At 46.7% G+C, this 27,875-nt stretch overlaps 1 protein-coding gene across 1 annotated transcript in view; it reads right to left on the bottom strand.

Moving 5' to 3' along the window:
• Window positions 1-27,875, bottom strand: part of LOC139392938 (membrane-associated guanylate kinase, WW and PDZ domain-containing protein 2-like) — a 103,228-nt gene that overhangs the window by 59,860 nt on the left and 15,493 nt on the right. The window contains exons 3-5 of the mRNA XM_071141255.1: window positions 22,188-22,403; window positions 19,324-19,555; window positions 17,458-17,537 (exon numbers count right to left, since the gene is read on the bottom strand). Of these exons, the coding sequence (XP_070997356.1) occupies window positions 17,458-17,537; window positions 19,324-19,555; window positions 22,188-22,403 (528 nt within the window). The remainder of the gene's footprint in view (window positions 1-17,457; window positions 17,538-19,323; window positions 19,556-22,187; window positions 22,404-27,875) is intronic.

A 27,875-nucleotide genomic window follows, 5' to 3' on the forward strand; every position in this document is an offset into this window, starting at 1 on the left:
ACAGAACGACATATTTTTACTTTGTCAGCTCGGGGATTCGATCTTACAACCTTTCGGTTACTAGTCCAACGCTCTAACCACGAGGCTACCTGCTGCCCTGACTAAGCCTAGGAAAATTAAAGGAGTGCCGCACACTCTACGAGCTCAGATGCAATAATTTAATAACCAACAGACAGACAAGCTGTCTTCATCAGGGTATAATGACAAACACTACGGGGTGACTAGTTTATATAGTGTCAAAGGACATACACAGGTGTCTGTAATCATGGCCGGGTGTGGCCTGATATCATTGGTTAATCTTCAAATATAAAAATAACATACCAAAAACATGACTGGATAGCATACGATCATAGATACAATTTAGACTACATAAGCCAACAAACATTTACCACAGCAATATCCCAACAATCACAAGAATGGCTTCAGGTCAAAGTCTATGTTGAGACCGGAGGGAGGAAGGGTCTTTAAATTAAAGATTCAGGCAGCCTCTCATTTTAACAATACATTACCAAGGTCACCCCCTCTCCTAGGGAGGGTGACATGTTCGATGCCAATATAACATAGGGACGAAATCGAGTGGTTTGCTTCCAAAAAGTGGGCCGCAACTGGATAAGTCGAGTTTTTGCACCTAATGGTGCTACGATGCTCTGAGATACGTACTTTTAATTTGTGCTTTGTTTTACCCACATCATTTTTACCACAAGGACAAGTTATAAGATAAATGACTGCCTTAGTGCAGCACATAATAACACCTTTGATTGGGATCTGTTTCACTGTTTGGGGGTGTTTGAAGGATCTACATTTATAAGTGCCATTGCATTGAGCACAGCCATTACACTTGTAGTTTCCATCCAGTAGGGGTGCAAATAGACGTTGTGCAGGGATATCTTGGGGTGGTAAATCAGAGTATACCAGTTGATCTCTGAGATTTCTGCCCCGTGAGAATACGACCAAGGGAGGGTTCGAAAACACATTACCGATACTGTCATCGGATCTTAGAATGTGCCAATGTTTGTGAACGATTCCATTAATTTGTTCAGAGCATTTTGAATAGAGGGCATTTAGAAAGCAAGAATGCTTCTTTTTGCAAGGCTGTCCTTGAAAAAGGTCATGTCTCGGTTTGTTTTGAATTTTCTCAATGGCAGTATTAATTTGACCATTTTTGTAACCCCTCTCCTTGAATTTTCTTTGAGTCTCAGACATATTTCTGTCAAAATCTGATTGTTTTTTGCAAATTATTTTGATTCAACAGAATTGGCTGTAGGGCAAATTGCTTTTCAAGAGAAGCAGGTGACAACTATCAGCCCTCAACAAACTGTTACGATCAGTAGGTTTCCTGTAAAGATCAGTATAGAACATTATCTTCACACAAGGAAACTGATTTGATGTGTGTCAGATTGCATAGTAAATCTCAGATGCTCAGAACAAGAGTTAAGAAAAGCATGGAACGCCTGGAACTCTTTTGCATCACCTCTCCATAGAACAAAAATTGACTGAGAGGATTGAAAGAGGATGACAATTGACTGTTTCTTCATGTAACCCACATACAAATTAGCATAGTTGGGAGCCATGGGGGATCCCATAGCAGTACCCTTTGTTTGAATAAAGAAATCATTTAGAAACATTAAGTAGTTGTGTTTGAGTACTATTTCAGCCAATGTTATAATGCAGGCACTGGAAGGTAGTTCATTAGGGTCACGTTGCAGAAGATAATGTTCCATAGCTTCAATTACCGCCCTCGTGTGGAATATTTGTGTATAACGACTCAACATCAAAAGTAACTAACAAAGTGTTTTCAGGGAGAGGATCAAGAGATTCAATGATAGAGATAAAAAACTGCCACTGGAAGCGGATGAGGCGCTGTTTTTAGAGCGTTGGTCAGATGGAGAGGATAGAAGTGAACGCCATCCCTCCTGCGTCTGTCATAGAGGGGAGGAGCAGGACCTCTTTTATCAGAGTTTCTCCAGAAGTAGACTTTGTCCTCGGCCTTGTCTTTTTTGTCTTGGTTGAATTTCTTAATTTTAAGTTCCTATATTTCTGTAGACGACTTGAAACTTCATGACCTAACCAGGAAAACTCAATGTGAAACTGATTTATAACTCACAATATAGAGGGTGGAGGGAGCTGCGTCCATAGAAATATAATTACTAGAACGGTAAAGCCCCTCACACCACATCAACATTACTGGAACACTCGTGGGTACACTCAATATGGCTGAAAGTAACTATTTATATGGCTTAGTGCTTGGGCTAAAGCTGACTCACACTATAGAGGTCACTAACCCAACCTCCACTCCAAGTGCATCTTCATCAGGGAATTGTTTGATCCAGGGGGACTGGTGCATTGACAGCTGGCCTGAGCCTGATTCCATTTAAGGCTATGAGGTTGTGACCAGTGTGGTGGTACTGAGACTGGTCCAGAGTGAGAGCCGCTCTAATCAGAGAGAGAGAGGAGAGGAGAGGAGAGGAGAGGAGAGGAGAGGAGAGGAGAGGAGAGGAGAGGAGAGAGCTGGACTAATCAGGAGAGTGGAGATAATATCTCCTAACCACACACATCAGTCAGAATGGGTCTCTCAGGACCTCCATGGTGATTCAGAAATATCAGGTTTCTGGAGACACATGGTCCTTTATATTAACATCCCTGGCTCCATCGTCATACAGATGCACAGTAAGTCACAATACATCAATACAAGCACATGCATGCCATATGTCTCTCCCTTTTACTCACACACATACACTGTTCAACACACGGAAGCCCCCCCCCCCCCCCCCCACACACTACCACACACCACTCCCCGCCCCCACCAGCCACAAAAACACACCCACTACATGTGCTGTGACTGATATGTGAGTCTGCTAGGAGTGGGTTGACAGCCCTAAGGAATATCTCCTCTCAGTGCTCCTCTCCTCTCCCTTCCTTAGCCCCATCTTCACTCATTAAATATGAAAGAGGCTGGTTCATGTTCTCACCTCCACTGAGCTCCACACACAGAAAAACACCACACAGATCAAAGTCCTGCCATGTATTTCTGCCACGCACCACTCCGTCTAATGAAACACCCTTCTATTAAAACCACCTGAGCTTCAGAGCTAGGCAGGCAGTCTGTCTGTCTGTGTCTTCAGCAGAGCTTCAGAGCTAGGCAGGCAGTCTGTCTGTCTGTGTCTTCAGCAGAGCTTCAGAGCTAGGCAGGCAGTCTGTCTGTCTGTGTCTTCAGCAGAGCTTCAGAGCTAGGCAGGCAGTCTGTCTGTCTGTGTCTTCAGCAGAGCTTCAGAGCTAGGCAGGCAGTCTGTCTGTCTGTGTCTTCAGCAGAGCTTCAGAGATACACACAACACCACACTGCAGGTAGCCAATATCTCTAGATTCCTACTGTTTGTTTCAATGTCACTGTTTTTGGCTTAAAAGGTTGTGTAGAGCACATGCATACAACACACGCAGAAGCATGCTCACACACACACACACACACACGCACACGCACACGCGCACGCACGCACGCATACACACGCACCCCCCCCACACACAGCAGTGAGTATGTTTATGTGTGTGTGCAGTAAGTGTGTTCTAAATGCTGAACTCCAGAAGACTCTCGCTCCACTAAGCACAGTCACAGCCCCTGTCAGTTAGTAGCGTGGGAGGAATGATTCCATGGATCTGGGAGAGACACAGAGAAAGAGAGTTGTGCTGTCCATTAGCCTGCAGCGCTGAAGAGAAGGGCCACTTTGTCACTGTAACAATTTGTGCTCTTTATAGGGCCAACACAGTCTAAACGCTGCTGTTGAGGAGCTGTCAACTCCCAGGAAGCCTAAGGAAGGATACATCTGAAGGAGCTCCAGTGTTAAATGTGGTATAGTGTTTTAGAGTACATCCCTTGTCCCAGGTCAATTCACCTTACATTAGTGACAATTATAATGGTAAAGAACAGGTATTCCCAAACTGGGGTACGCGTATCCCTGGCAATGTTGTCGGGGGTACACCAAATAAAAATGTGATTCGCATTTAAATAATTTTAAAAAGTCAATTTTCAAACAGTCCATTTAGTAAGGCCCATAGAGACACATACCAGCTCTACTGGTAGTACTGCTACTACCAGCAGCTGCTACTACCAGCAGTACTAGACCTGCACCTGTCGACGACACAAGTTGTTCTGCTTCCATGAGCTGCTACTGCTACTACCAGCAGCTGCTACTACCAGCAGTACTACACCTGCACCTGTCGACGACACAAGTTGTTCTGCTTCCATGAGCACATCCAATGCTAGCATCAGTAATTCTACATTTGTTGTTAGCCCAGCTAGCACGGACACTGAAAGTTGTGAATCTGATGCAGCTGAAGAGCTACTACCCCCTTACCTGGGAAAGCACCGAACAACAGACAGGGACGATAGACCATTGAAGAGGCACAAATATGATGAGAACTATATTGATTGGGGTTCACTTATATTGGGAGTAGTGCCTTTCCTCAGCCACAGTGTGGTATATGTGCAAAAGTACTATCTCACAACTCGATAAACCTTCACTCTTGCGCATAATAATGATTACTTTTGAGTAGTAAGACATGTATAAAAGCAACAGATAGCATTAATAAGAAGGGGCTAGAAGTGTCTTATATGGTGAACTACCGAGTGCCTAGGACAGGCAAGCCCCATACGATTGTGGAGGACTTCATTCTTCCTGCTGCCTCAGAAATGGCTGGGACAATGCTGGGGGAACAGGCCAAAACAACTATACAGACAATATCTTCATCAAACAACGCATCAGTGACATGGCAGGAGATGTTTTGAAACAATTTCTGCTTCACATACAAGCAAGCCATTGAATTCTATGCTTTACAGCTGGATGAGTCAAGAGACGTGGAGGGCCTGGCACAGCTCCTGGTATATGTCCGTTACGTTTATGGGGGGTCAATTAAGGAAGACATTCTCTTCTGCAAACCACTGGAAACCAGGACGACAGGAGAGGATATTTTTAAAGTACTGGACAGCTTTGTGACACCAAATGGACTTTGGTGGTCAAGATGTGTTGGTATCTGTACTGATGGCGCAAAAGCCATGACAGGGAGAAATAGTGGAGTGGTAACGTGCGTGCAAGTAGTTGCTCCCGACACCACTTGGGTACACTGCAGCATTCACCGAGAGGCTCTTGCTGCCAAGGGAATGCCTGACAGCTTGAAAGACGTTTTGGACACTACAGTGAAAATGGTTTTCACTTGTCTGACTGCATGCATGATGACGACTGGCCTATCTGGGTGATGTTTTTTCTCGCCTGAATGATCTGAATCTAGGATTACAAGGACGCATACAACTATATTCATTGTGCGGGACAACATTGAGGCTATGATTAAGAAGCTGGAGCTCTTCTCTCTCTGTATTAACAAGTACAACACAAAGGTCTTTCCATCATTGTATGATTTTTTGTGTGCAAATGAACTCAAGCTTATGGACAATTTTAAATGTAATATAGCAAAGCACCTGAATTAGTTGGATGCGCAACTACGCAGGTACTTTCCCGAAACGGATGACACAAACAACTGGATTCATTATCCCTTTCATGCCCTGCCTCCAGTCCACTTTACCAACATCTGAACATGAGAGCCTCGTCGAAATTGCAACAAGTGGTTCTGTGAAAATGTAATTTAATCAGAAGCCACTGCTGGATTGGGCTGCGCTCAGAGTATCCTGCCTTGGCAAATCGCATTGTTAAGACACTGATGCCCTTTGCAACCACATACCTATGTAAGAGTGGATTCTCGGCCCTCACTAGCATGAAAACTAAATACAGGCACAGACTGTGTGGAAAAGGATTTAAGACTGAGACTTTCTCCAATGCAACCCAACATTGTAGAGTTATGTGCATCCTTTCAAGCACACCCTTCTCATTAACCGATGAACAAATAAGGTTTTATATGTAAGATGGCTAAATAAAGAGCAAAAATGATTGATTATTATTATATTATTATTTGTGGTCCTATAAGAGCTCTTTTGTCACTTCCCACGAGCCGGGTTGTGACAAAAACTCACACTCATTCTTATGTAAATGTATCGTATAGTGTGTGTGTGGCAGGCTTACAATGACAGAAAAAAACAACATTTGAGACGCTGACCCTGGTGCTAGAGGGGGTACGCAGCTGGAGGTTGAATGTTTGAAGGGGGTACAGGACTATAAAATGTTTGGGAACCACTGGTATAGAGCAAAGAGACTGAGTGTTGAAATAAAACAATGGGTTTTCCCACAGGGTTTACCATGCAGTCTGAGAACTGTCGACATCAGTAGGCTAGGCCTCAGTAAATGTTCCTTTGGTTTATTCCATTTTGCTTTCAGCAGGGGGATTCTCTAAGCTCTCCCCATTCTTTCACTCTCTCCTCCTCTATCTCATTCCCTGTTCGGCCATCCTCTCCTCTCCTGTCCGCTCCTCTCTCCCTGTTTGAAGAGCTCTAAAGGAAAACACTTTAAAATGCACTCGTACAGAGAGACTTTTTGAAGTAAAGTTTCATGCTCTCATGCTCATGCATATTTCATCTGGCCTTTCTAATTCTGTCTGAGGAGAGGAACAGCCCATGTTACCCATGTTCCCCTGCTTTCCCTTTTCCTTTCTTCGGGGGAGCAGCTGGCTGAAGTGAATTCAGGTCACCTGCAGCACATGGGGATGCCTCTGATGTCGCACCCCCTTCCCACTGGTGCCTGCTTAGACAGGAGACCAATACATCTCAACTTTTTCCTTCAGCCGCTTCCTCCACTCGCTGAGTATCTCTCCAGGGTATTCCCACTGAGAGTCAGGTGTGTAAACACCCCAAGGGCCTTATTCCAATACTGGGTTGGAGTTAGCAAAGTTATGCCCTTAGGCCTCTGTTTTGAAGCCCTCATTTGAAGTGTTTTCTAGAATAGCCTCGCCAGGTCTGATCCCCCACAATTCTCTATAATCTCCACTTCACTTGATTCACTCTCCAAACAGCTATCGTTGTTTTGGAATGAACTGAGGAGAGAGCAACTAAGACGGGAGCCAGTGAAGGAAAAAGGAAAACGGGAATTGAACTAGTGTGTGTTGTCACAGTGATAGCACCACCATGCTGAGACAGAGGTAATATAAGTCAGACTGCTGCTGAGAATGAGGAGGAGGAGGAGCAGGAGGAAGAGGAGGAAGTGATTTGCTGGGTTTATTCTCTTTCCTTGATGAGGTGGTTGCCAGATGGAACAGAGGACATCTATATAGCCCCTGACACACTGAGATATACTGTATATTAACATGACAGCCCCAGTCCAGCTGAGTCACAACAGCACACAGTATCCGTCTTAAACAGAGTCATAAACCGAAACAAGTCTTAAGAAAGAAGACCTTGAAGGACCTCAAGTAAACCTTCTCCTTACACTAGGCAGCATTCAATTGACCTAGGTTAATTCGACAAAAGCAATGTTGCAAAAAATGTAATTGCAACACGTGTAATGTAAACAGCAGATATAGGAGACATTTTCTAAAGATTGACGACATTTGTTTCCATTCGACAGGGTGGATTTGTTTTTTGTGTTGCTGTATTGCGACAAATGATGATGGAAACTGTTTTTCCAATAAATTATGATAGCAGAATCTTTTTAAGGTACGCTGGGCCCGTGATGTCATGGCCCAAGCATTTGCAAACAAATCATTTTTCTGTACTAAATCCATAAGACGGCCTAATTTCTAAACAGGCTGACAGTGAGTTGTGAGCAAAATAACCAGGAGGGAAGTTGACAATGGCTATTAATAGGCATAAATAAATAGTATTTCTATTGTTGCAGTCCTCAAAGACAATCGCATTGAATCAAATGAATCAGATCCATTTACCGCCCGTAGGTCGGGGTGCCGACAGTCTAAAATAGATTTTTTTCAAATATAAAAATAAATGTTTTCTTTGCAGGACAAGGATTTTTCTGACTTTCTAGAATGCCTGAATCACCTTGCTTTTCTGGTTGGCTGGATGGAAGTTTCACCATCCGATGATTTAAAATCTACAGGAGTGCAAATTAAACTATGGCACAGACCGTGGTGATATGTTGGCACATGAGAATTATACGAATATGGCAAATATTAGTCAATTCTTGCATTCCATCCATGCTGGCTTTCGCGAGCTACCTACGACAGGACACCAATAGGTGGGAGAGCATACAGACTGTCGGCAATTTATTAATGAGCAATTTGCCTAATAGGGTAATGGAAACACTTCAACTAAATAATTTGTAATCGACCCTGCAGGTTTATTTTTTAAGGTGGGACGTCATTACGTCCAGCTGTTTTAATGACAAAAGATAGTTAAATGGAAACGCACCGCAGTGGGCAATTGTCACATCTATTTTCTATGCAAACTTTCTAAATGTCGACCAAAAAAAAATCGCTGGACAAGTTAATGGAATCATAGCTAATGTTTCCATGGTAACCTGTGGAGGAGTAAGTGAGGGACGTATTTTGGGCTGAGTAGAGGGGCTGTCTGATGATGGTGGGCCATTTGGACTACTAATCCTACAGACACGTTCCCCTTCTATGCTGCTGTACTTGACCCCTGACCCCTAACTGCACCCACTCAAAATAAGGAGTGGAGTTAGCAAAAGTATTCTCTTAGGCCTAGTTTTTACTCCGCCGCCACTGTCGCCACCGGAAATGAGCACACCGTTAATGAGCACACCGTTAATTTGAACTCAATATGAAAAAATAATTAAATTAAAGGAGAAAGGTTGCTGTTCTGGCATTTACCAAGGACGTAATAACTAACACAATCAATATCATCATAGAAACACGCAGTTTTCACATAATGTACTTAGACACTGGTTTGGAGATAATGAATTTTCCAACTTGTTTGAACTACCGATTGTGAATCCCAATTCTAAGACTATAACAAACACAGTGGATTGGGGAGCTTAGGTGTGACTATAAATCAAAGGAAACCTAGAATTTGGATTCACATCAGTAGTTCAAACAAGTTGGGAAATTCATTATCTCCAAACCAGTGTCTAAATACATTATGTGAAAACTGTGTGTTTCTATGATCTGTGGTTAAAAAGATATGCTGAAAGTAAGAAACAAAATTGCTCTTCTATGACATCACAGGGTAGGATTAAAAGTAAAAAAGGTGATTTTCAAAAGCAGCAATGAGTTTTTAGCCAGAGGGTTAGGGTATTTTATTTCTCCCCATATCAACGCAGCCATTTTAAAAATCACTGTTTAACTTTTGTTTAACTTCACTGTTTAACTTTTGTTTAACTTTACTGTTTCCCTTTTGTTTAACTTCACTGTTTCCCTTTTGTTTAACCTCACTGTTTAACTTTTGTTTAACTTCACTGTTTCCCTTTTGTTTAACTTCACTGTTTAACTTTTGTTTAACTTTACTGTTTCCCTTTTGTTTAACCTCACTGTTTAACTTTTGTTTAACTTCACTGTTTCCCTTTTGTTTAACTTCACTGTTTAACTTTTGTTTAACTTTACTGTTTCCCTTTTGTTTAACTTCACTGTTTCCCTTTTGTTTAACTTCACTGTTTCCCTTTTGTTTAACTTCACTGTTTCCCTTTTGTTTAACTTTACTGTTTCCCTTTTGTTTAACTTCACTGTATCCCTTTTGTTTAACCTCACTGTTTACCTTTGGTTTAACTTCACTGTTTCCCTTTTGTTTAACATCACTGTTTAACTTCACTGTTTAACTTCACTGTTTAACTTCACTGTTTAACTTCACCGTTTCCCTTTTGTTTAACTTCACTGTTTCCCTTTTGTTTAACATCACTGTTTAACTTCACTGTTTAACTTCACTGTTTAACTTCACTGTTTCCCTTTTGTTTAACATCACTGTTTAACATCACTGTTTAACTTCACTGTTTAACTTCACTGTTTAACTACACTGTTTCCCTTTTGTTTAACATCACTGTTTAACTTCACTGTTTAACTACACTGTTTCCCTTTTGTTTAACATCACTGTTTAACTTCACTGTTTAACTTCACTGTTTAACTTCACTGTTTAACTTCACTGTTTCCCTTTTGTTTAACTTCACTGTTTAACTTCACTGTTTAACTTCACTGTTTAACTTCACTGTTTCCCTTTTGTTTAACTTCACTGTTTAACTTCACTGTTTAACTTCACTGTTTCCCTTTTGTTTAACTTTACTGTTTCCCTTTGGTTTAACTTCACTGTTTCCCTTTTGTTTAACTTCACTGTTTAACTTCACAGTTTAACTTTACTGTTTCCCATTTGTTTAACTTCACTGTTTCCCTTGTGTTTAACTCCACTGTTTCCCTTTTGTTTAACTTCACTGTTTCCCTTTTGTTTAACTTCACTGTTTAACTTTTGTTTAACTTCACGGTTTAACTTTTGTTTAACTTCACTGTTTCCCTTTTTTTTAACCTCTCTGTTTCCCTTTTGTTTAACTCCACTGTTTCCCTTTTGTTTAACTTCACAGTTTAACTTTTGTTTAACTTCACTGTTTCCCTTTTGTTTAACTTCACGGTTGAACTTTTGTTTAACTTCACTGTTGAACTTTTGTTTAACTTCACGGTTGAACTTTTGTTTAACTTCACTGTTTCCCTTTTTTTTAACCTCTCTGTTTCCCTTTTGTTTAACTCCACTGTTTCCCTTTTGTTTAACTTCACAGTTTAACTTTTGTTTAACTTCACTGTTTCCCTTTTGTTTAACTTCACGGTTGAACTTTTGTTTAACTTCACGGTTGAACTTTTGTTTAACTTCACAGTTGAACTTTTGTTGAGGTCTTTTACCTCGTTTTTACCTCTTACTTTTTCTACAAAACATAGAAATGTGCCGTTTTCAGATATGTAGACACTGGTAGTGTGCTGAAGATAATGCAAATGAGGTTGAAAAGTGGTGGAGTTGCCCTTTAAGTTCTTCAGGAAAGCTAAGGGAGTTGGGTTTGTCCGAAAGCAATGATGTTCAAAAGCCATCTAAGCTCAGCTGATCTCTCCCTTCACAGCGAGGGTAAAACAACCAGTGAAGCAGAGCAGGTGACTTACTCAGGTAGAACAGCCTATTACTAGAGTGGATTTAGGTGCTGTGGAGGGAGGATGCAGAAGAGAGGAAGGGAGGGGGAAGCATGGATGGTTGAGGATGATTAACCATTAAGTGTGTCTGGAGTGGGGCGGAGTGTGACTGGGCTACTGAAGGACTCCTACCTCTCCTCTTCAGCCTCTCCTCTCAACGGGCTGGGAGAAGGACACACACACCAGCCATGCATTCACCCGTGCACACGCACAAATACTCCGGAAGTTATTCACCATCTCACGTATGGGACATTATCATACACAAACACACACCAAACTCTGCGTCTTCCTCCTCATCTTCAGTCCTCAGGCATCCTCCAGACGAGGATCTTCTCAGAATATACCCATCAATCATGTCACACAGTCCCTCCCTTCTCCTCTCCTGCTGGAGACTCAAGGTGAGGGAGGACGCCACAACATTTACTCAACACACACACGCACAAGATCACACACACACGCTCACACGCTCACAAGATCACACACACGCACAAGCACACGCTCACACACACACACGCACGCACAAGCTTACACACACACGCATGCATAAGCTCACACACGCACACGCTAACGCATGCACACACACACACACACACACACACACACACACACACACACACACACACACACACACACACACACACACACACACACACACACACACACACACACATCTATCTGAGCAGCACTGAGAGGGGTGAAGCATAAGGTCAGTGTCCTCAAACCACTCCCTACACCACACCAACCTGATGTGTGAGTATCTGAGTATGTGAGCACAACAGAAAGACAAGCCATCAAATAAGGCCATTAGGAAAGAACATGTCGACCTTTCAACCCTAAAAGCCTTCCCTCTTCCCTGCCAGTCTCATCTGCACACAGAAATAGGTTTTTACAGCCGGACAGAAAAACAAGTGCTGCTATTTCCCCCGGAGACTGTTTTCACTGGGAGGAGACGAGAGAGTGAGCTCTGCGCTAACGGGTGAGACACGATGATGACTTTGTCTGGTGCGTCTCAGGCATGCTCCGTTTTACATGACTAGAATATAATTACCTATGCCCTGGCCTTGTCCCCCCCCCTCTCCCTCTCTCTCTGAGGCCTCAATCTCTTCACAGAGATGACGTCAAAACAGACAAGACATAAAGAAACACAATGGAACAAAGCAGCCATTTAAAACCTTCAACCTTCAACCTCCTCCCAATGCCATCACAGCCCAGATCCCTATCAGTCACACCAGTCCCTCCTAACCAAAGCCTTTCATTGGTTACACTGTATTCTAGATAGGATGTGTGTTGTGCGACAGCTTCTTAGGATAGAACTAACCCGACTTTTAAATGATGAAATGCATTGAAATAGTGACGACCGACAGGCAGGCAGGGTGGATTAGTTTTCTTGTTTTTTCCTTCTACGTATCAGGGGGATTCTGTTGGCTTCTCTGAAGGCACAGTGAGCTAGCAGACAGGTTGTATGTAGAACAGGAGAGAAAGAGACAGAGACAACTCTCAAAACAGGGGAGCCTGTTCTGTCTTCTCATCCAGCAAATATGTGGTAAAACAGGAAAACAAGCTGGCTTTGAGGGAGAACGAAGGAAGACAGAATTAAACAGCAGGCTTTGATTTGAAGACGGTCCTATTCCTCTTTCCCTCAAGTAAAAAAACTAAAGAGGACAGCAGGAAGATACAGGAGAGAGAGAGAAAGAGAGATAGAAGGGGGGAGAGAGAGAGGTTATGTAAGCAAGCCATTGAGCTCCTCTGATGATGAGATCTCTCTCTATTATCACTGATGTGCCTTTGAACAGGGGGAATCATCTGACAACCACTCTGCTGCTGGTGCACCCCCCCCCCCCACACACACACACACCCACCCACACACACAGGTAGCAGACATATGCCTGAATAATTGACAGATCTGCATGTATAAGTTGTTTATAGATCAGAATGAATGTATATTGCTGTTTCTTCAGTGTGTGCTCCTTCCATCCTCAGGGCTCCATGTCTCCCTGTTTGGTGGGTCTCTCCTCCTACCTCTCGTCTGTTGTTCAGAGACAGACTTTAGACCCCACCCAGTGATCCTGTTAACGTTCACCAGAGCGTGGGCACACACACACACTACACCCCTGCTCCACATGCCTCCTAATCAATACACAATATACAGCACCAGCTCATCTCTCCTACACATCTCTCAGGGAGGCCTGCTTCGCTGCTACCCAGCTGCCAGCTAGTGAAACATGGGCAGATTCTCACTAACGTTCTCCTGATTATAGCTCCTAGCCCTGGCGTGGGCCCTGGGGATCCCCTCTTAGATCCCCTTCTCCAGCTGGTTGAGGCTCTACATTGGAACCATATGTTCTGTATCTCCCAGGGCCAGCGATCACTGGATGATCTGTCCAACTAGATCAATATTAATCTCCTTCACATGCATTACATCACATCTCGTAGCATGGGACGTCCTGACTGGAGGAATGGGATTGGAGGTACCCAGATTAACATCTCGTAGCATGGAACGTCCTGACTGGAGGAATGGGATTGGAGGTACCCAGATTCACATCTCGTAGCATGGAACGTCCTGACTGGAGGAACGGGATTGGAGGTACCCAGATTAACATCTCGTAGCATGGAACGTCCTGACTGGAGGAACGGGATTGGAGGTACCCAGATTAACATCTCGTAGCATGGACCTGACTGGAGGAACGGGATTGGAGGTACCCAGATGAACAAGATCAGGGATGGGCAACTTTGATAGGGGTGGGAGCCACAAAAAACGTGAACTCATCATGAGTACCCCTGCGTATCCACATCCATACTGCCCCCTCACACATATTGTGAGCAGAACATTTTAGTGGCCCCCCTTTTGACAGCGGAGATCATTTGTTTGTTTGTTTTAAAGAAAAGTGCAGTTCTACATATTTTGCCATGAGGCGGAGAGAAGATTGAGCAATTTTATAACAAATTTCATGTAATTCTACTCATTTTGCCATGAGGCAGAAAGGAAAATTAGCTGCTCTCAGGTTTTAATATGATATCTGAGTGAGACGGACTAACAAAGTCAATGGGGGCCCCCCGGCCGGTAATTCAACCATGATAGCCTGCCTCTAAACTAACCTAGCAATCCATTTTTGTTTTGCTGACATTGACTGACAATCAGTGACTGACATAAGAGAAAAAGTGATCCGAGGGCTTCAAAAGGGAGGCTGCCAGTTGCCCATCCCTGAACTAGACCAAGATGGTTTCCTGTGATTCATCTTCCTAAGACATTCTCTTTGTTTCCTCTTTCTTGTCATCTTCCAAAGTGATCAACTATCTTCCTGTCTCCTCCATCCTCCTAGTTATCTTTTGCATGGCCTGAGAAGACTGGAGCCCTACTGTCTGTGTATATACAGTATGTGTGTGTGTGTGTGGGGGGGGGAGGGGGCAGGTCAGAGTGGTGAATGTGATTGTGAGAAAAACTGTGGCTGTGTGAGTAAGTGTTTATCAGACAGACATGATTGACTAAGCTGGGCTCACATAGGATGATTCTCTCCACAAATGAGACCTCATCTCGAACCTGCTGACTGTCTCTGTGTCTGATATGAGCTCCATTCGCCTCAGCCTGACTGTCTCTGTGTCTGATATGAGCTCCCTGTCTCTGTTTCTGATATGAGCTCCATTCTCCTCAGCCTGACTGTCTCTGTTTCTGATATGAGCTCCATTCCCATCAGCCTGACTGTCTCTGTTTCGGATATGAGCTCCATTCTCCTCAGCCTGACTGTCTCTGTTTCTGATATGAGCTCCATTCTCCTCAGCCTGACTGTCTCTGTGTCTGATATGAGCTCCATTCTCCTCAGCCTGACTGTCTCTGTTTCTGATATGAGCTCCATTCTCCTCAGCCTGACTGTCTCTGTTTCTGATATGAGCTCCATTCCCATCAGCCTGACTGTCTCTGTTTCGGATATGAGCTCCATTCTCCTCAGCCTGACTGTCTCTGTTTCTGATATGAGCTCCATTCTCCTCAGCCTGACTGTCTCTGTTTCTGATATGAGCTCCATTCTCCTCAGCCTGACTGTCTCTGTGTCTGATATGAGCTCCATTCTCCTCAGCCTGACTGTTTCTGTTTCTGATATGAGCTCCATTCTCCTCCACCTTATAACGCTGCCATACTCCTGTCTACTACTCAACAGATAAATCTCACCCAGACGAGGGAGAGATAGAGAGATAGAGAAGAGGTGAAAGAAGAAAGATGGAGGGTGAGACTGATGGGGAAGATAGAGCGGGAGATAGGATGAGATAGAGAGAATGAGACAGGGGAACAGAGAACGATGAGAGTGAGAGAGAAAAGAGGTAGAAGAGAGAGAGAGAGGGAAGCCAGAGTGGGAGTCAGCGGGGGAAGACAGAGAGAGAGAGAGAGAGAGGTATAGAGAGAGAGAGAGAGAGGGAAGCCAGAGTGGGAGTCAGCGGGGGAAGACAGAGTGGGAGAGAGCGGGGGAAGACAGAGTGGGAGAGAGCGGGGGAAGACAGAGTGGGAGAGAGCGGGGGAAGACAGAGTGGGAGAGAGCGGGGGAAGACAGAGAGGGGGAGAGAGCGGGGGAAGACAGAGTATAGAGAGAGAGAGAGAGAGGGAAGCCAGAGAGAGCGGGGGAAGACAGAGTGGGAGAGAGCGGGGGAAGACAGAGTGGGAGAGAGCGGGGGAAGACAGAGTGGGAGAGAGCGGGGGAAGACAGAGTGGGAGACAGAATGGGAGACAGCAGGGGAAGACAGAGTGGGAGAGAGAGAGAGAGAGAGAGAGAGAGAGAGAGAGAAGCCAGAGTGGGAGGCAGCGGGGGAAGACAGAGTGGGAGAGAGCGGGGGAAGACAGAGTGGGAGACAGAGTGGGAGACAGCGGGGGAGACAGCGGGGGAGACAGCGGGGGAGACAGCGGGGGAGACAGTGGGGGAAGACAGAGTGGGAGACAGCGGGGGAAGACAGAGTGGGAGAGAGAGAGAGAGAGAGAGAGAGAGAGAGAGAGAGAGAGAGAGAGAGAGAGAGAGAGAGAGAGAGAGGGAAGACAGAGTGGGAGACAGCGGGGGAAGACAGCGGGGGAGACAGCGGGGGAAGACAGAGTGGGAGACAGCGGGGGAAGACAGAGTGGGAGAGAGCGGGGGAAGACAGAGTGGGAGACAGCGGGGGAAGACAGAGTGGGAGAGAGAGAGAGAGAGAGAGAGAGAGAGAGAGAGAGAGAGAGAGAGAGAGAGAGAGAGAGAGAGAGAGAGGGAAGACAGAGTGGGACACAGCGGGGGAAGACAGAGTGGGAGACATAACTGGAGAGAGAGAGAGAGAGAGGGAAGACAGAGTGGGAGACAGCGGAGGAAGACAGAGTGGGAGACAGCGGGGGAAGACAGAGTGGGAGACATACCGGGAGAGAGAGAGAGAGAGGGAAGACAGAGTGGGAGACAGCGGGGGAAGACAGAGTGGGAGACATAACGGGAGAGAGAGAGAGAGGGAAGACAGAGTGGGAGACAGCGGGGGAAGACAGAGTGGGAGACAACGGGAGAGAGAGAGAGAGAGGAAGACAGAGTGGGAGACAGCGGGGGAAGACAGAGTGGGAGACAAAGGGAGAGAGAGAGAGAGGGAAGACAGAGTGGGAGACAGCGGGGGAAGACAGAGTGGGAGACAAAGGGAGAGAGAGAGAGGGAAGACAGAGTGGGAGACATAACGGGAGAGAGAGAGAGAAAGAAAGAGAGGGAGAGAGACACAAGAGATAGAGAGAGAGAGACGAGAGAGAAATAGTGTGTGAAAGGGGCTTCAAGGTTGGAGAGATAGCGCGGGACTCTGAAGCAGAATCCTCTATCAATGCCGGAGATCACTCAAAAGCACATTGCCAAATGGAGAAAAATGAGAGAGAGATTTTTCATCCAGAAGGATGCAAAAACATCGTATTCCTCACCTCATGGTCATAGGCTGTATCTCTTCCGCAATACTATATTATTGCATAGCCTCTTCTTTCCCCATCTGTCTCCTTTCTCTTCCTGTCTTAGTCACACCATCTAAATTATACTCGCTCTCCTTCCCCTCTGCCGCCTGTGTGTGTATGTGTGTTTGTGTCTGTGTGTGTAGTGTCCATTCTGTGGTGGTGCATAGCTCCCTACTCCCAGTGGGGGATAAAGAGGTCTCTGTTAACCACCCTACCCACTCCCCCAGTCCCTCTACAGGGGCTAAAAGTAGCACCATCTCCACACAGGTCAGGTAACAGAACACGGTTATAAAGATACTGTACACATCTACAAGTGTCAGACAAAGACCCCAAATAAACCACTGTCCTCAGTGACTGATGACTATTCATATATAATGGTATACGGCAACACCCATCCTTTCAGCTTTCGGATCAAAACACTGAAGATATTGCAAACCGCCATCAGACGATGAATAGATGCTAATGATTTGGACCCAAAAAGGAATTCAAAGGGAGAGAGTTGAGTGACTTTGAGAGAGCGAGAGAAGAGAGACACTTACCGTCCTCTTTGCATTCTTCTGGTGGCTTCGCCTTCTTCGCCAGCCGCGGGTCCAGCCACGACGTCGTCTTGGTGTTGTGGCTTGACGAGAGAGAAAAGGAGAGACAGTGACAGGAAGAGAGAGAGAGCCAGTGAGGGAGGAGATTCTCAATTCAGCATCATTTAAGAGAAAAAGAGACGTTCCCCTGTGTGCCCACCCTCTAAACTGTCTGGCGAGAAGAAAAACCCCTTTAGGTTAACAAAATGGCAATCGATACTTTTAATTTGCACACTGTTTCTCATTAGTGGAGGGAAGGATGGAGGGATGGCGGGAGAAGGGGAGAGGTGTGAGTGATAGAGCTGAACAGCTGTGGGCTTGGCAGGATCAACACTGCGGGCTGGAAAACTGGGCTGTGATCAGATGAGAGGCGGTGCCAAGGAAACTTCAATGGATCTCTTTATCGCATCTGAGGACATAATGCCCTCCCTTGAAGAGATGACAGGACAAGAGGGGGAAGGGAGGGAAACGTGGCTACAGGAAGGCGGGATTATCCCCGAATCCACCCTTGGGAGGAGGGGACACTGTGAGCACTAACTGAAAATCTTGGGTGATGAAATGCCCCTTCCTCCCTCTCTCTCTCTCCCTCCTGTTTCCTTTTGATTCTGCCTTTCAATCTCTTCCCAACCCTCTCTCTTTCCCACTTTCCCTTCTTCCTTCTCCCTCTCTTTCCATCTCTCTCTCCCTGTATCTCTCTCTCTCTCTCTCTCTCTCTCTCTCTCTCTCTCTCTCTCTCTCTCTCTCTCTCTCTCTCTCTCTCTCTCTCTCTCTCTCTCTCTCTCTCTCTCTCTCTCTCTCTCTCTCTCTCTCTCTCTCTCTCTCTCTCTCTCTCTCTCTCTCTCTCTCTCTCTCTCTCTCTCTCTCTCTCTCTCTCTCTCTCTCTCTCAGAGGAGGATTCTGGATAAACAAATTGATGGAATCTGGAGACAAATCAAAGGGAGCCATCCCGTTGGCATCTGGTACCACCTTGGCACCGCATCATTTACTTTTCCCAAAACGTACAGCTACAAATTCGGTGGCTAAACGCGTTAGCACACAACGTTCCAGATTTATTCATCTAGATGTAGGAACACTCAGGGCCTGGGTGGACGAGACATAGAGACCTAGTCTAGTCTGCAGTGGCTGGAATTAACAGTCTGCCTCTGTGGAGGAGAGGATACACGCTGACTGGCTGGCTGACCGGCTGACCGACTGGCTAACTGACCGGCTGACTGACTGGCAGACAACTACATTAAAACTAACCCTGCTGGATGTTTTCTCTGCTACTCTATTATACGACACAATGAAAGGCAGTCCTCTGGGAATCAGATGATGTTTCTGTCACATAAATTCAAACGATTGTTTAATTTCCAAAAGGATTCTGTAATAACCTGCCTATCGATTGATGTACCTACACAGACAGGCACATACACACTCACACAGTCAGAAGACGTTTAAATATTTTTCAAAAGGAAGAGAAAGACAACTCACCTCTACAATTATATTGTAGCAGTAAAAATCGAACAGAACTGTTGTAAAATACCTCCAATACAGCTAGCCACACAGAACAATAGAATTCATTACAGTGGGAGTGATTGTGTGTGTGTGTGTGTGTGTGTGTGTGTGTGTGTGTGTGTGTGTGTGCGCGCATGTGTGTGAAAGCTGCTTAAAATGCTTGGGCAACTTTTACCTTCTATTCTCCCTGGCGAAATATTGCATGGACAAGAACCTCTAAATCTCATTACAACAACAGTCAACTATTTGGCTGCTGTTGGCTGTATGTGTGTGTGTGGTGTGTGTGTGTGTGCGTTGGGATAATTTGACACCGTTCTCTTCAGCGCAGACACTTACTCGATAAAGTACACCTCTCCCTTCTCTGTGTAGGCCATCTCCCAGTTGCCTGGCAGGGGGCCAAGCTCACTCTCATTCTCATCTGGTTTGGGGGGTGACTTGGTTAGCTCGCCCCCCTCCTCCTGGGGGACCTCGTTGTTAGGGTTGGTGGGGGTCTCGGTGGGGGGACAGGTCTGGGGGGGGACGTCCCCCGAGGAGACATCTGTACTCTTGTCTTCATGTTCGCTGGACTCTGAGAAGGAGAAGAGAATTACAGAGTCAGAGCTGACATTACTACTGGAGGAACAGGGGAGGGAAGAGGGGGGAAGGTGAGAGGGAGAGGGGAGGAGGGAAGGGGAAAGGGGAGAGGGGAAGAGGGAAGGGGAGAGGGGAGGAGGGAAGGGGAAAGGGAGAGGGGAAGAGGGAAGGGGAGAGGGGAAGAGGGAAGGGGAGAGGGGAAGAGGGAAGGGGAGAGGGGAGGAGGGAAGGGGAGAGGGGGGAGGGAGGGAGAGGGGAGGAGAGGGGAGAGGGGAGGAGGGAAGGGGAAAGGGGAGAGGGGAAGAGGGAAGGGGAGAGGGGAGGAGGGAAGGGGAGAGGGGAGGAGGGAAGGGGAAAGGGAGAGGGGAAGAGGGAAGGAGAGAGGGGAAGAGGGAAGGGGAGAGGGGAGGAGGGAAGGGGAGAGGGGAGGAGGGAAGGGGAGAGGGGAGAGGGGAGAAGGGAAGGGGAGAGGGGATGAGGGAAGGGGAGAGGGGAGGAGGGAAGGGGAGAGGGGAGGAGGGAAGGGGAGAGGGGAGGAGGGAAGGGGAGAGGGGAGAAGGGAAGGGGAGAGGGGATGAGGGAAGGGGAGAGGGGAAGAGGGAAGGGGAGAGGGGAGGAGAAAGGAGAAAGGAGAGGGGAGGAGGAGGAGACGGTAGGTGGGAAAAGTAGAAGGGAGAGAAGAGGAGGGAAGGGGAGAGGGGAGGAGGGAAGGGGAGAGGGGAAAGAGGAGGAGGAGAGGGGAGGTTGAAAAGGTAGAAGGGAGAGAAGAGGAGGAAAGGTAAGAGATGAGAGATGAGGAGGGAAGGGGAGAGGGGAGAGATGAGGAGGCAAGGGGTGGAGGGAAGGGTCAAGGGAAGAGAGGAGGGGAGGGGGGAAGGCGAGAGGGGAGGAGGGAAGGGGAGAGAGGAGGAGGGAAGGGAAGAGAGGAGGAGGAGGGAAGGGGAGGAGGGAAGGGTGGAAGGGAGAGAGGAGGTGGTAGCGGGGAGAAGGGGCAGTGTGATTGAGTGCCAAGGAAAAAGAGATGGAACGGGATAAAAAGAAAGATAGAGAGGATTTCAAATGGGGAGAGGGTGGCAATTACACAGGGACAGAAATAGAGAGATAGATAGATAGATAGATATATAGAGCGAGCGAGAGAGAGTAAGGATACCGAGCAGAGAGAGATGGACGGTGATTGAAAGAGAGAGGGAAATAGACAGAGAGAGCAGAGTGAGAGAGGTGGCAGGCAGAGGAGATTGAGAGAGAGTGGAGGAGCTGATGATATGTCCTAGTTTGAGTTGTGGCGCTTGGTTGGGCCGTCCCAGAGGACAGCCACAGCAGGCAGAGGGAGGGAGGGAGAGTTCATCTATGAGCTATCTACTCACATCACACTGTCTACTGCTCTCTCTCTCTCTCTCTCTCTCTCTCTCTCTCTCTCTCTCTCTCTCTCTCTCTCTCTCTCTCTCTCTCCCTCCCTCTCTCCCTCTCTCCCTCTCTCCCTCCCTCCCTCCCTCCCTCCCCTGTCGACCTGTATATACACTCAAAGATCCACTATATACACTCAGTAAGCTACAGCTGCTACATTGCAGCTCTAGGCTGAATACTCGACATCGAACCTTTCTCAGCTTTGTTCACACAGCCCAATGAATAGCAGAGCTACTATGAGAAATTACAGCAACATGAGACTACTCCAGTCCTATAGCTCAAGGGCATTTATATGGGTTACCTGACCAGAACATACAGTACAATGCCAGAAATCTTGCTTGTTTGTAGGTGACCAAATACTTATTTTCCACTTTTTCTCATTTAGTCTGTCATAGTGTACCTATGATGTAAATTACAGGCCTCTCTCATCTTTTTAAGTGGGAGAACTTGCACAATTGGTGGCTGACTAAATACTTTTTTGCCCCACTGTATAATGTAAAGCCATTCTCTAAAGGTCTAAATAACTACCGTAACTGTGTCATTTATTTTTACATTAACAAATGTCAAGTCAAAATGAATGATACTATTTTGTTTCATGGCTTACATAGGGTTTCTCTGTTCTTATATTAAGTTAGACAACCAGCATCTTTGCTCCTAGTTGAGAGTAATGACTGTGATGTGGCTTGCATTGATCCAGTAAATCTGCTTAGTGGAACCCCACGCTTGATTTGATCACACCTCCAGGCGATGTTTCTCTGTGTCGGTGCGGGGGGGGGTGGAATCTAGCCTCTGGCCATGTGACGTAGTCTGACTGTACTGTGGTCTGATCTAGTGACTGGGAGACTGGATACAGTGTAAGGCTGTTGTCTCTGAACACTATCAGTCATGTTACATGGGATGCTTGGGGGATGTACTTATGCTATTTACAGGCACTAGAACTCTCCAGTTTTTCATTTAGACTATCTATGATGATGATGCTGATGATCTGAGCTCCCTGGGAAGAGCTCCCTGTAGGCAGTAGGGACTTGTATCCATCCTTTATTATGTTATTGTATGGGTCTGACTGAGAGCTGGTTGCTATGATGTAACCTAGACGATAGACTGTTGCTATGTTGTCTGATCAGATCCCAGGGGTCGGTGCTATCTCATTTCAGCGGTGAACTTGTTGTCATGACGAGGATCTATAGTTGCACATCAACACTATGTCTGCGTTGGAACCTAACCTGGGGTGATGCCATTGCCGTTGCCATTGACAACGGGTCTCTCCTCCTCCTCATCCTCGGGTGGTTCGATGCCGGCCTTCTCCATGTTGCTGACCGACTTGTTCCGTTTCCTCTTCCCCTTGGAGCTGGGTCGGGCGCCCGGCAGGAGCTGATCTGTTACATTTAGCAGCAGAGGGCTGGGCTCGCACGGGGGCTTGGGGGTACCGTAATAGTTCTCTAGAGAAGGAAGGAAGGAAAACTTCACATTAATGATCATTTTATATACTTAGTCAGTCATACACACATCATGTTATACTTAGGTGCTGGTGGGTGAGGTTAAAGAATCAAAATGGCCAATGTGACAGATTGATGGTTGAACTGAGGTCTCTCCATGAGACTGTGTTAGCCCCCATGAGACTGTGTTAGCCCCATGAGACTGTGTTAGCCCCCCGAGACTGCGTTAGCCCCCCATGAGACTGCGTTAGCCCCCCATGAGACTGCGTTAGCCCCCCATGAGACTGTGTTAGCCCCCCATGAGACAGTATAAGTCCCCCATTAGACTGTGTTAGCCCCCCATTAGACTGTGTTAGCCCCCCCATGAGACTGTGTTAGCCACCATGAAAATGTGTTAGCCCCCCATGAGACTGTGTTAGTCCACCATGAGACTGTGTTAGCCCCCCATGAGACTGTGTTAGTCCCCCATAAGACTGTGTTAGTCCGCATAAGACGGTGTCAGTCCCCCATGAGACTGTGTTAGCCCCACGAGACTGTGTTAGCCCCACTAGACTGTGTTAGCCCCACAAGACTGTGTTCGCCCCCCACGAGACTGTGTTAGCCCCCCACGAGACTGTGTTAGCCCCCCACGAGACTGTGTTAGCCCCCCACGAGACTGTGTTAGCCCCCCATGAGAATGTGTTAGCCCCCCATGAGAATGTGTTAGCCCCCATGAGATGTGTTAGCCCCCATGAGACTGTGTTAGCCCCCATGAGACTGTGTTAGCCCCCATGAGACTGTGTTAGCCCCCATGAGACTGTGTTTTTCTCCCATGAGACTATGTCAGCACCATGAGAATGTGTTAGTCCCCCATGAGACTGTTATCCCCATGAGACTGTTAGTCCCCCATGAGACTGTGTTAGTCCCCCATGAGATTGTGTTAGCCCCCCATGAGACTGTGTTAGCCCTCATGAGACTGTGTTAGTCCCCCATGAGACTGTTATCCCCATGAGACTGTGTTAGCCCCCCCATGAGACTGTGTTAGTCCCCCATGAGACGGTGTTAGCCCCCATGAGACTGTGTTATCCCCCATGAGACTGTGTTAGCCCCCATGAGACTGTGTTAGCCCCCCATGAGACTGTGTTAGTCCCCCATGAGACTGTGTTAGTCCCCCATGAGACTGTGTTAGCCCCCATGAGACTGTGTTAGCCCCCATGAGACTGTGTTAGCCCCCATGAGACTGTGTTAGCCCCCATGAGACTGTGTTTTTCTCCCATGAGACTATGTCAGCACCATGAGACTGTGTTAGTCCCCCATGAGACTGTTATCCCCATGAGACTGTTAGTCCCCCATGAGACTGTGTTAGTCCCCCATGAGATTGTGTTAGCCCCCCATGAGACTGTGTTAGCCCTCATGAGACTGTGTTAGTCCCCCATGAGACTGTTATCCCCATGAGACTGTGTTAGCCCCCCCATGAGACTGTGTTAGTCCCCCATGAGACGGTGTTAGCCCCCATGAGACTGTGTTATCCCCCATGAGACTGTGTTAGCCCCCATGAGACTGTGTTAGCCCCCCATGAGACTGTGTTAGTCCCCCATGAGACTGTGTTAGTCCCCCATGAGACTGTGTTATCCCCCCATGAGACTGTGTTAGCCCCCCATGAGACTGTTAGCTCCCATGAGACTGTTAGCCCCCCACGAGACTGTGTTAGCCCCCCATGAGACTGTGTTAGCCCCCCATGAGACGGTGTTAGTCCCCCATGAGACTGTGTTAGCCCCCCATGAGACTGTGTTAGCCCCCCATGAGACTGTGTTATCCCCCCATGAGACTGTGTTAGCCCCCCATGAGACTGTGTTAGCCCCCCATGAGACTGTGTTAGTCCCCCATGAGACTGTGTTATCCCCCATGAGACTGTGTTAGCCCCCCATGAGACTGTGTTAGTCCCCCATGAGACTGTGTTAGCCCCCCATTAGACTGTGTTAGCCCCCCATGAGATTGTGTTAGCCCCCCATTAGACTGTGTTAGCCCCCCATGAGACTGTGTTAGCCACCATGAAAATGTGTTAGCCCCCCATGAGACTGTGTTAGTCCACCATGAGACTGTGTTAGTCCCCCATGAGACTGTGTTAGCCCCCATTGAGACTGTGTTAGCCCCCCATGAGACTGTGTTAGTCCCCCATAAGACTGTGTTAGTCCGCATAAGACGGTGTCAGTCCCCCATAAGACTGTGTTAGCCCCCCATGAGACTGTGTTAGCCCCACGAGACTGTGTTAGCCCCACGAGACTGTGTTAGCCCCCCACGAGACTGTGTTAGCCCCCCACGAGACTGTGTTAGCCCCCCACGAGACTGTGTTAGCCCCCCATGAGAATGTGTTAGCCCCCCATGAGAATGTGTTAGCCCCCATGAGACTGTGTTAGCCCCCATGAGACTGTGTTAGCCCCCATGAGACTGTGTTAGCCCCCATGAGACTGTGTTAGCCCCCATGAGACTGTGTTAGCCCCCATGAGACTGTGTTTTTCTCCCATGAGACTATGTCAGCACCATGAGACTGTGTTAGTCCCCCATGAGACTGTTATCCCCATGAGACTGTTAGTCCCCCATGAGACTGTGTTAGTCCCCCATGAGATTGTGTTAGCCCCCCATGAGACTGTGTTAGCCCTCATGAGACTGTGTTAGTCCCCCATGAGACTGTTATCCCCATGAGACTGTGTTAGCCCCCCCATGAGACTGTGTTAGTCCCCCATGAGACGGTGTTAGCCCCCATGAGACTGTGTTATCCCCCATGAGACTGTGTTAGCCCCCATGAGACTGTGTTAGCCCCCATGAGACTGTGTTAGTCCCCCATTAGACTGTGTTAGTCCCCCATGAGACTGTGTTATCCCCCCATGAGACTGTGTTAGCCCCCCATGAGACTGTTAGCTCCCATGAGACTGTTAGCTCCCCACGAGACTGTGTTAGCCCCCCATGAGACTGTGTTAGCCCCCCATGAGACGGTGTTAGTCCCCCATGAGACTGTGTTAGCCCCCCATGAGACTGTGTTAGCCCCCCATGAGACTGTGTTATCCCCCCATGAGACTGTGTTAGCCCCCCATGAGACTGTGTTAGCCCCCCATGAGACTGTGTTAGTCCCCCATGAGACTGTGTTATCCCCCATGAGACTGTGTTAGCCCCCCATGAGACTGTGTTAGTCCCCCATGAGACTGTGTTAGCCCCCCATTAGACTGTGTTAGCCCCCCATGAGATTGTGTTAGCCCCCCATGAGACTGTGTTGCCCGCTGATCTAAAGCTTAGGCTATTCCTCCTACAGTGCATCCACTAATAGCTACAAGGCTCAGATTGAAAATGATCTGAGGAAGTTTCACCTCACTATTAAACGTGATATATGAGCAATTTAGAGCATTTTTGCTATCTTTTCATAATAGTTATCTGTACCAGAGGACCGAGACACACATTCAGCAGTTGAACCTCAAGTCACATGGGTGAGCAGTGAGCACTGCCACTGTACAAACCTGCTTAATATGCAACACGCCTGAGTTTTGGACACATTTTGTGTGCCTTTGATGATGTGTACATAAAAATATTTGCTTGGATGTTTTTCTCCTCTTGTTACAAGTTAATATTCAATCGCTAAAGTAAGGATCCCAGTAGACAACACAGGCACAAACGGAACATTAAATTAAACTGACTATTTAAAGGGAAATATATTGTATAATGAAATATTGAAAGGGAGAGAGCAAGTGAGAATGTCACGCGGGAAGATGATGTCATTATTACATAACCCAATGGGACCAGGACCAGGAAGTGGAAGGTCAGTTGACGTCCTGGGAGTTAAAGTTCACATAGTTCTTAAAAGTTCATACGTAAGTCTCAAGGCACGTCAAGGGGAGGTACTCAAACACAGTCACACACTCCACAACACATATACCTACAAACACACCCACCCACATGACTTCATATTGGTAACTAAAGCCTGACACTGTCTGGCCCACACCCCAGGCATCTTAACTAACATCACTGTTAGCTCTTTTGTGTCTGCTGGCAAATCATTGTTATCCACCGCACATCAATCAAACACTAAACCATGCACAGATTCCTAGTGATTGAGTGAGTGTGTGTGTGTTGTAAATAAATAAAGAAGAAGCCTGTCTCTCTCTCTGTGCTCTGGGCTCTGTGCTCTGTGTGGTCGTCCCGTCTGTCTCCCCAGGGCGGAGTCGCCAGCTCCCAGCATGCAGAGCATTTCTGGGTTTGTTCTGAACATGCTCCCCTGGGCTCCTCCTCGCTGATGCTTTCACACATCACCCACTCTGATCCTCCAGCTCCTGAGTCTGCTAGCAGAAGACTGTCTGCTAAGATCTCCTCCACACACATAGGCATGCATGCACGCAAACATCCCTTGCAACAGCTTTAGCCCAGAGATACCTGGCAAAGTCCAGAGACAGCGGATGTCCTTGTTAAGCTGATGTGAGATCTGATTAAGTGTTTGGTCTCCACTCTCTGTAAATATTGTGTGAAATGGACTGGGGGGAGATATGATGTTGCCACAGCAATGGAACCAAGTTTCCTTGAGAGCAGGCTTCAAGGCACTGCCTCTCCACTGAAGATTAAGTTCTGAAGCTAGAGAGGGTTTCTTTGAGAGTGATATGGGCGCCAGGGTAGCCTAGTGGTTAGAGCGTTGGACTAGTAACCGGAAGGTTGCAAGTTCAAATCCCCGAGCTGACAAGGTACAACTCTGTCGTTCTGCCCCTGAACAGGCAGTTAACCCACTGTTCCTAGGCTGTCATTGAAAATAAGAATTTGTTCTTAACTGACTTGCCTGGTAAAATAAATAAAATATTATCCTGCAGTGGTGTTTTCGTACTTCTGGAGGAGAAACCATACCATACCCAAAGATATTTTGAAATCCTTTGAGATTGTTCTAATCCTGGGGATTAAGTATGAAAATGATGAACCCCATCAACACGTATGCCGCAGACAGTTGAAGGACCATGGAGAAAATAGTAGCTGGAAAGTCCTGTTGGTTTGTATCTCAGATATTTGCTGTGGTTAGAAAAAGGACCTGTGAATTTTTGTTCGCATTTCTGAGTACACAGTGAGTGACTCAAATGAAAAAACATTGCTGTAAAAAAGCTAATTGAATGGAAAGGCTTAAAACCACAGACCACAGACTATTTTACCCTACTGCTGCCTAAAATCTAAAAGCAATTTAAGTCAGACTTTCCTGGGAAATCAAATCTAAATGCACAAAAACAGCATGCCGCATTCTTCAAACCTTTAAACATTCCTAGACAAACTGAAGACAACCTCCAGTAGTATGCTACAACGCTAAATTAGTTGCCTACCTAACTATTAGCTAAACGAAAGCCAAGAGACACACTGACCCAACCCCTGACTTTCCAAAGCAAGGCTCTTGTAATGATGAAAATCCAACACTGTGGATAACATTAACCTGGCAGTGTAGGACCTGACAGACAGATTGGCTTTTTCTCCGCCTTCCTC

The sequence above is a fragment of the Oncorhynchus clarkii genome, chromosome 33, assembly GCF_045791955.1.
Source record: "Oncorhynchus clarkii lewisi isolate Uvic-CL-2024 chromosome 33, UVic_Ocla_1.0, whole genome shotgun sequence".
In the NCBI taxonomy this organism is placed as follows: domain Eukaryota; kingdom Metazoa; phylum Chordata; class Actinopteri; order Salmoniformes; family Salmonidae; genus Oncorhynchus; species Oncorhynchus clarkii.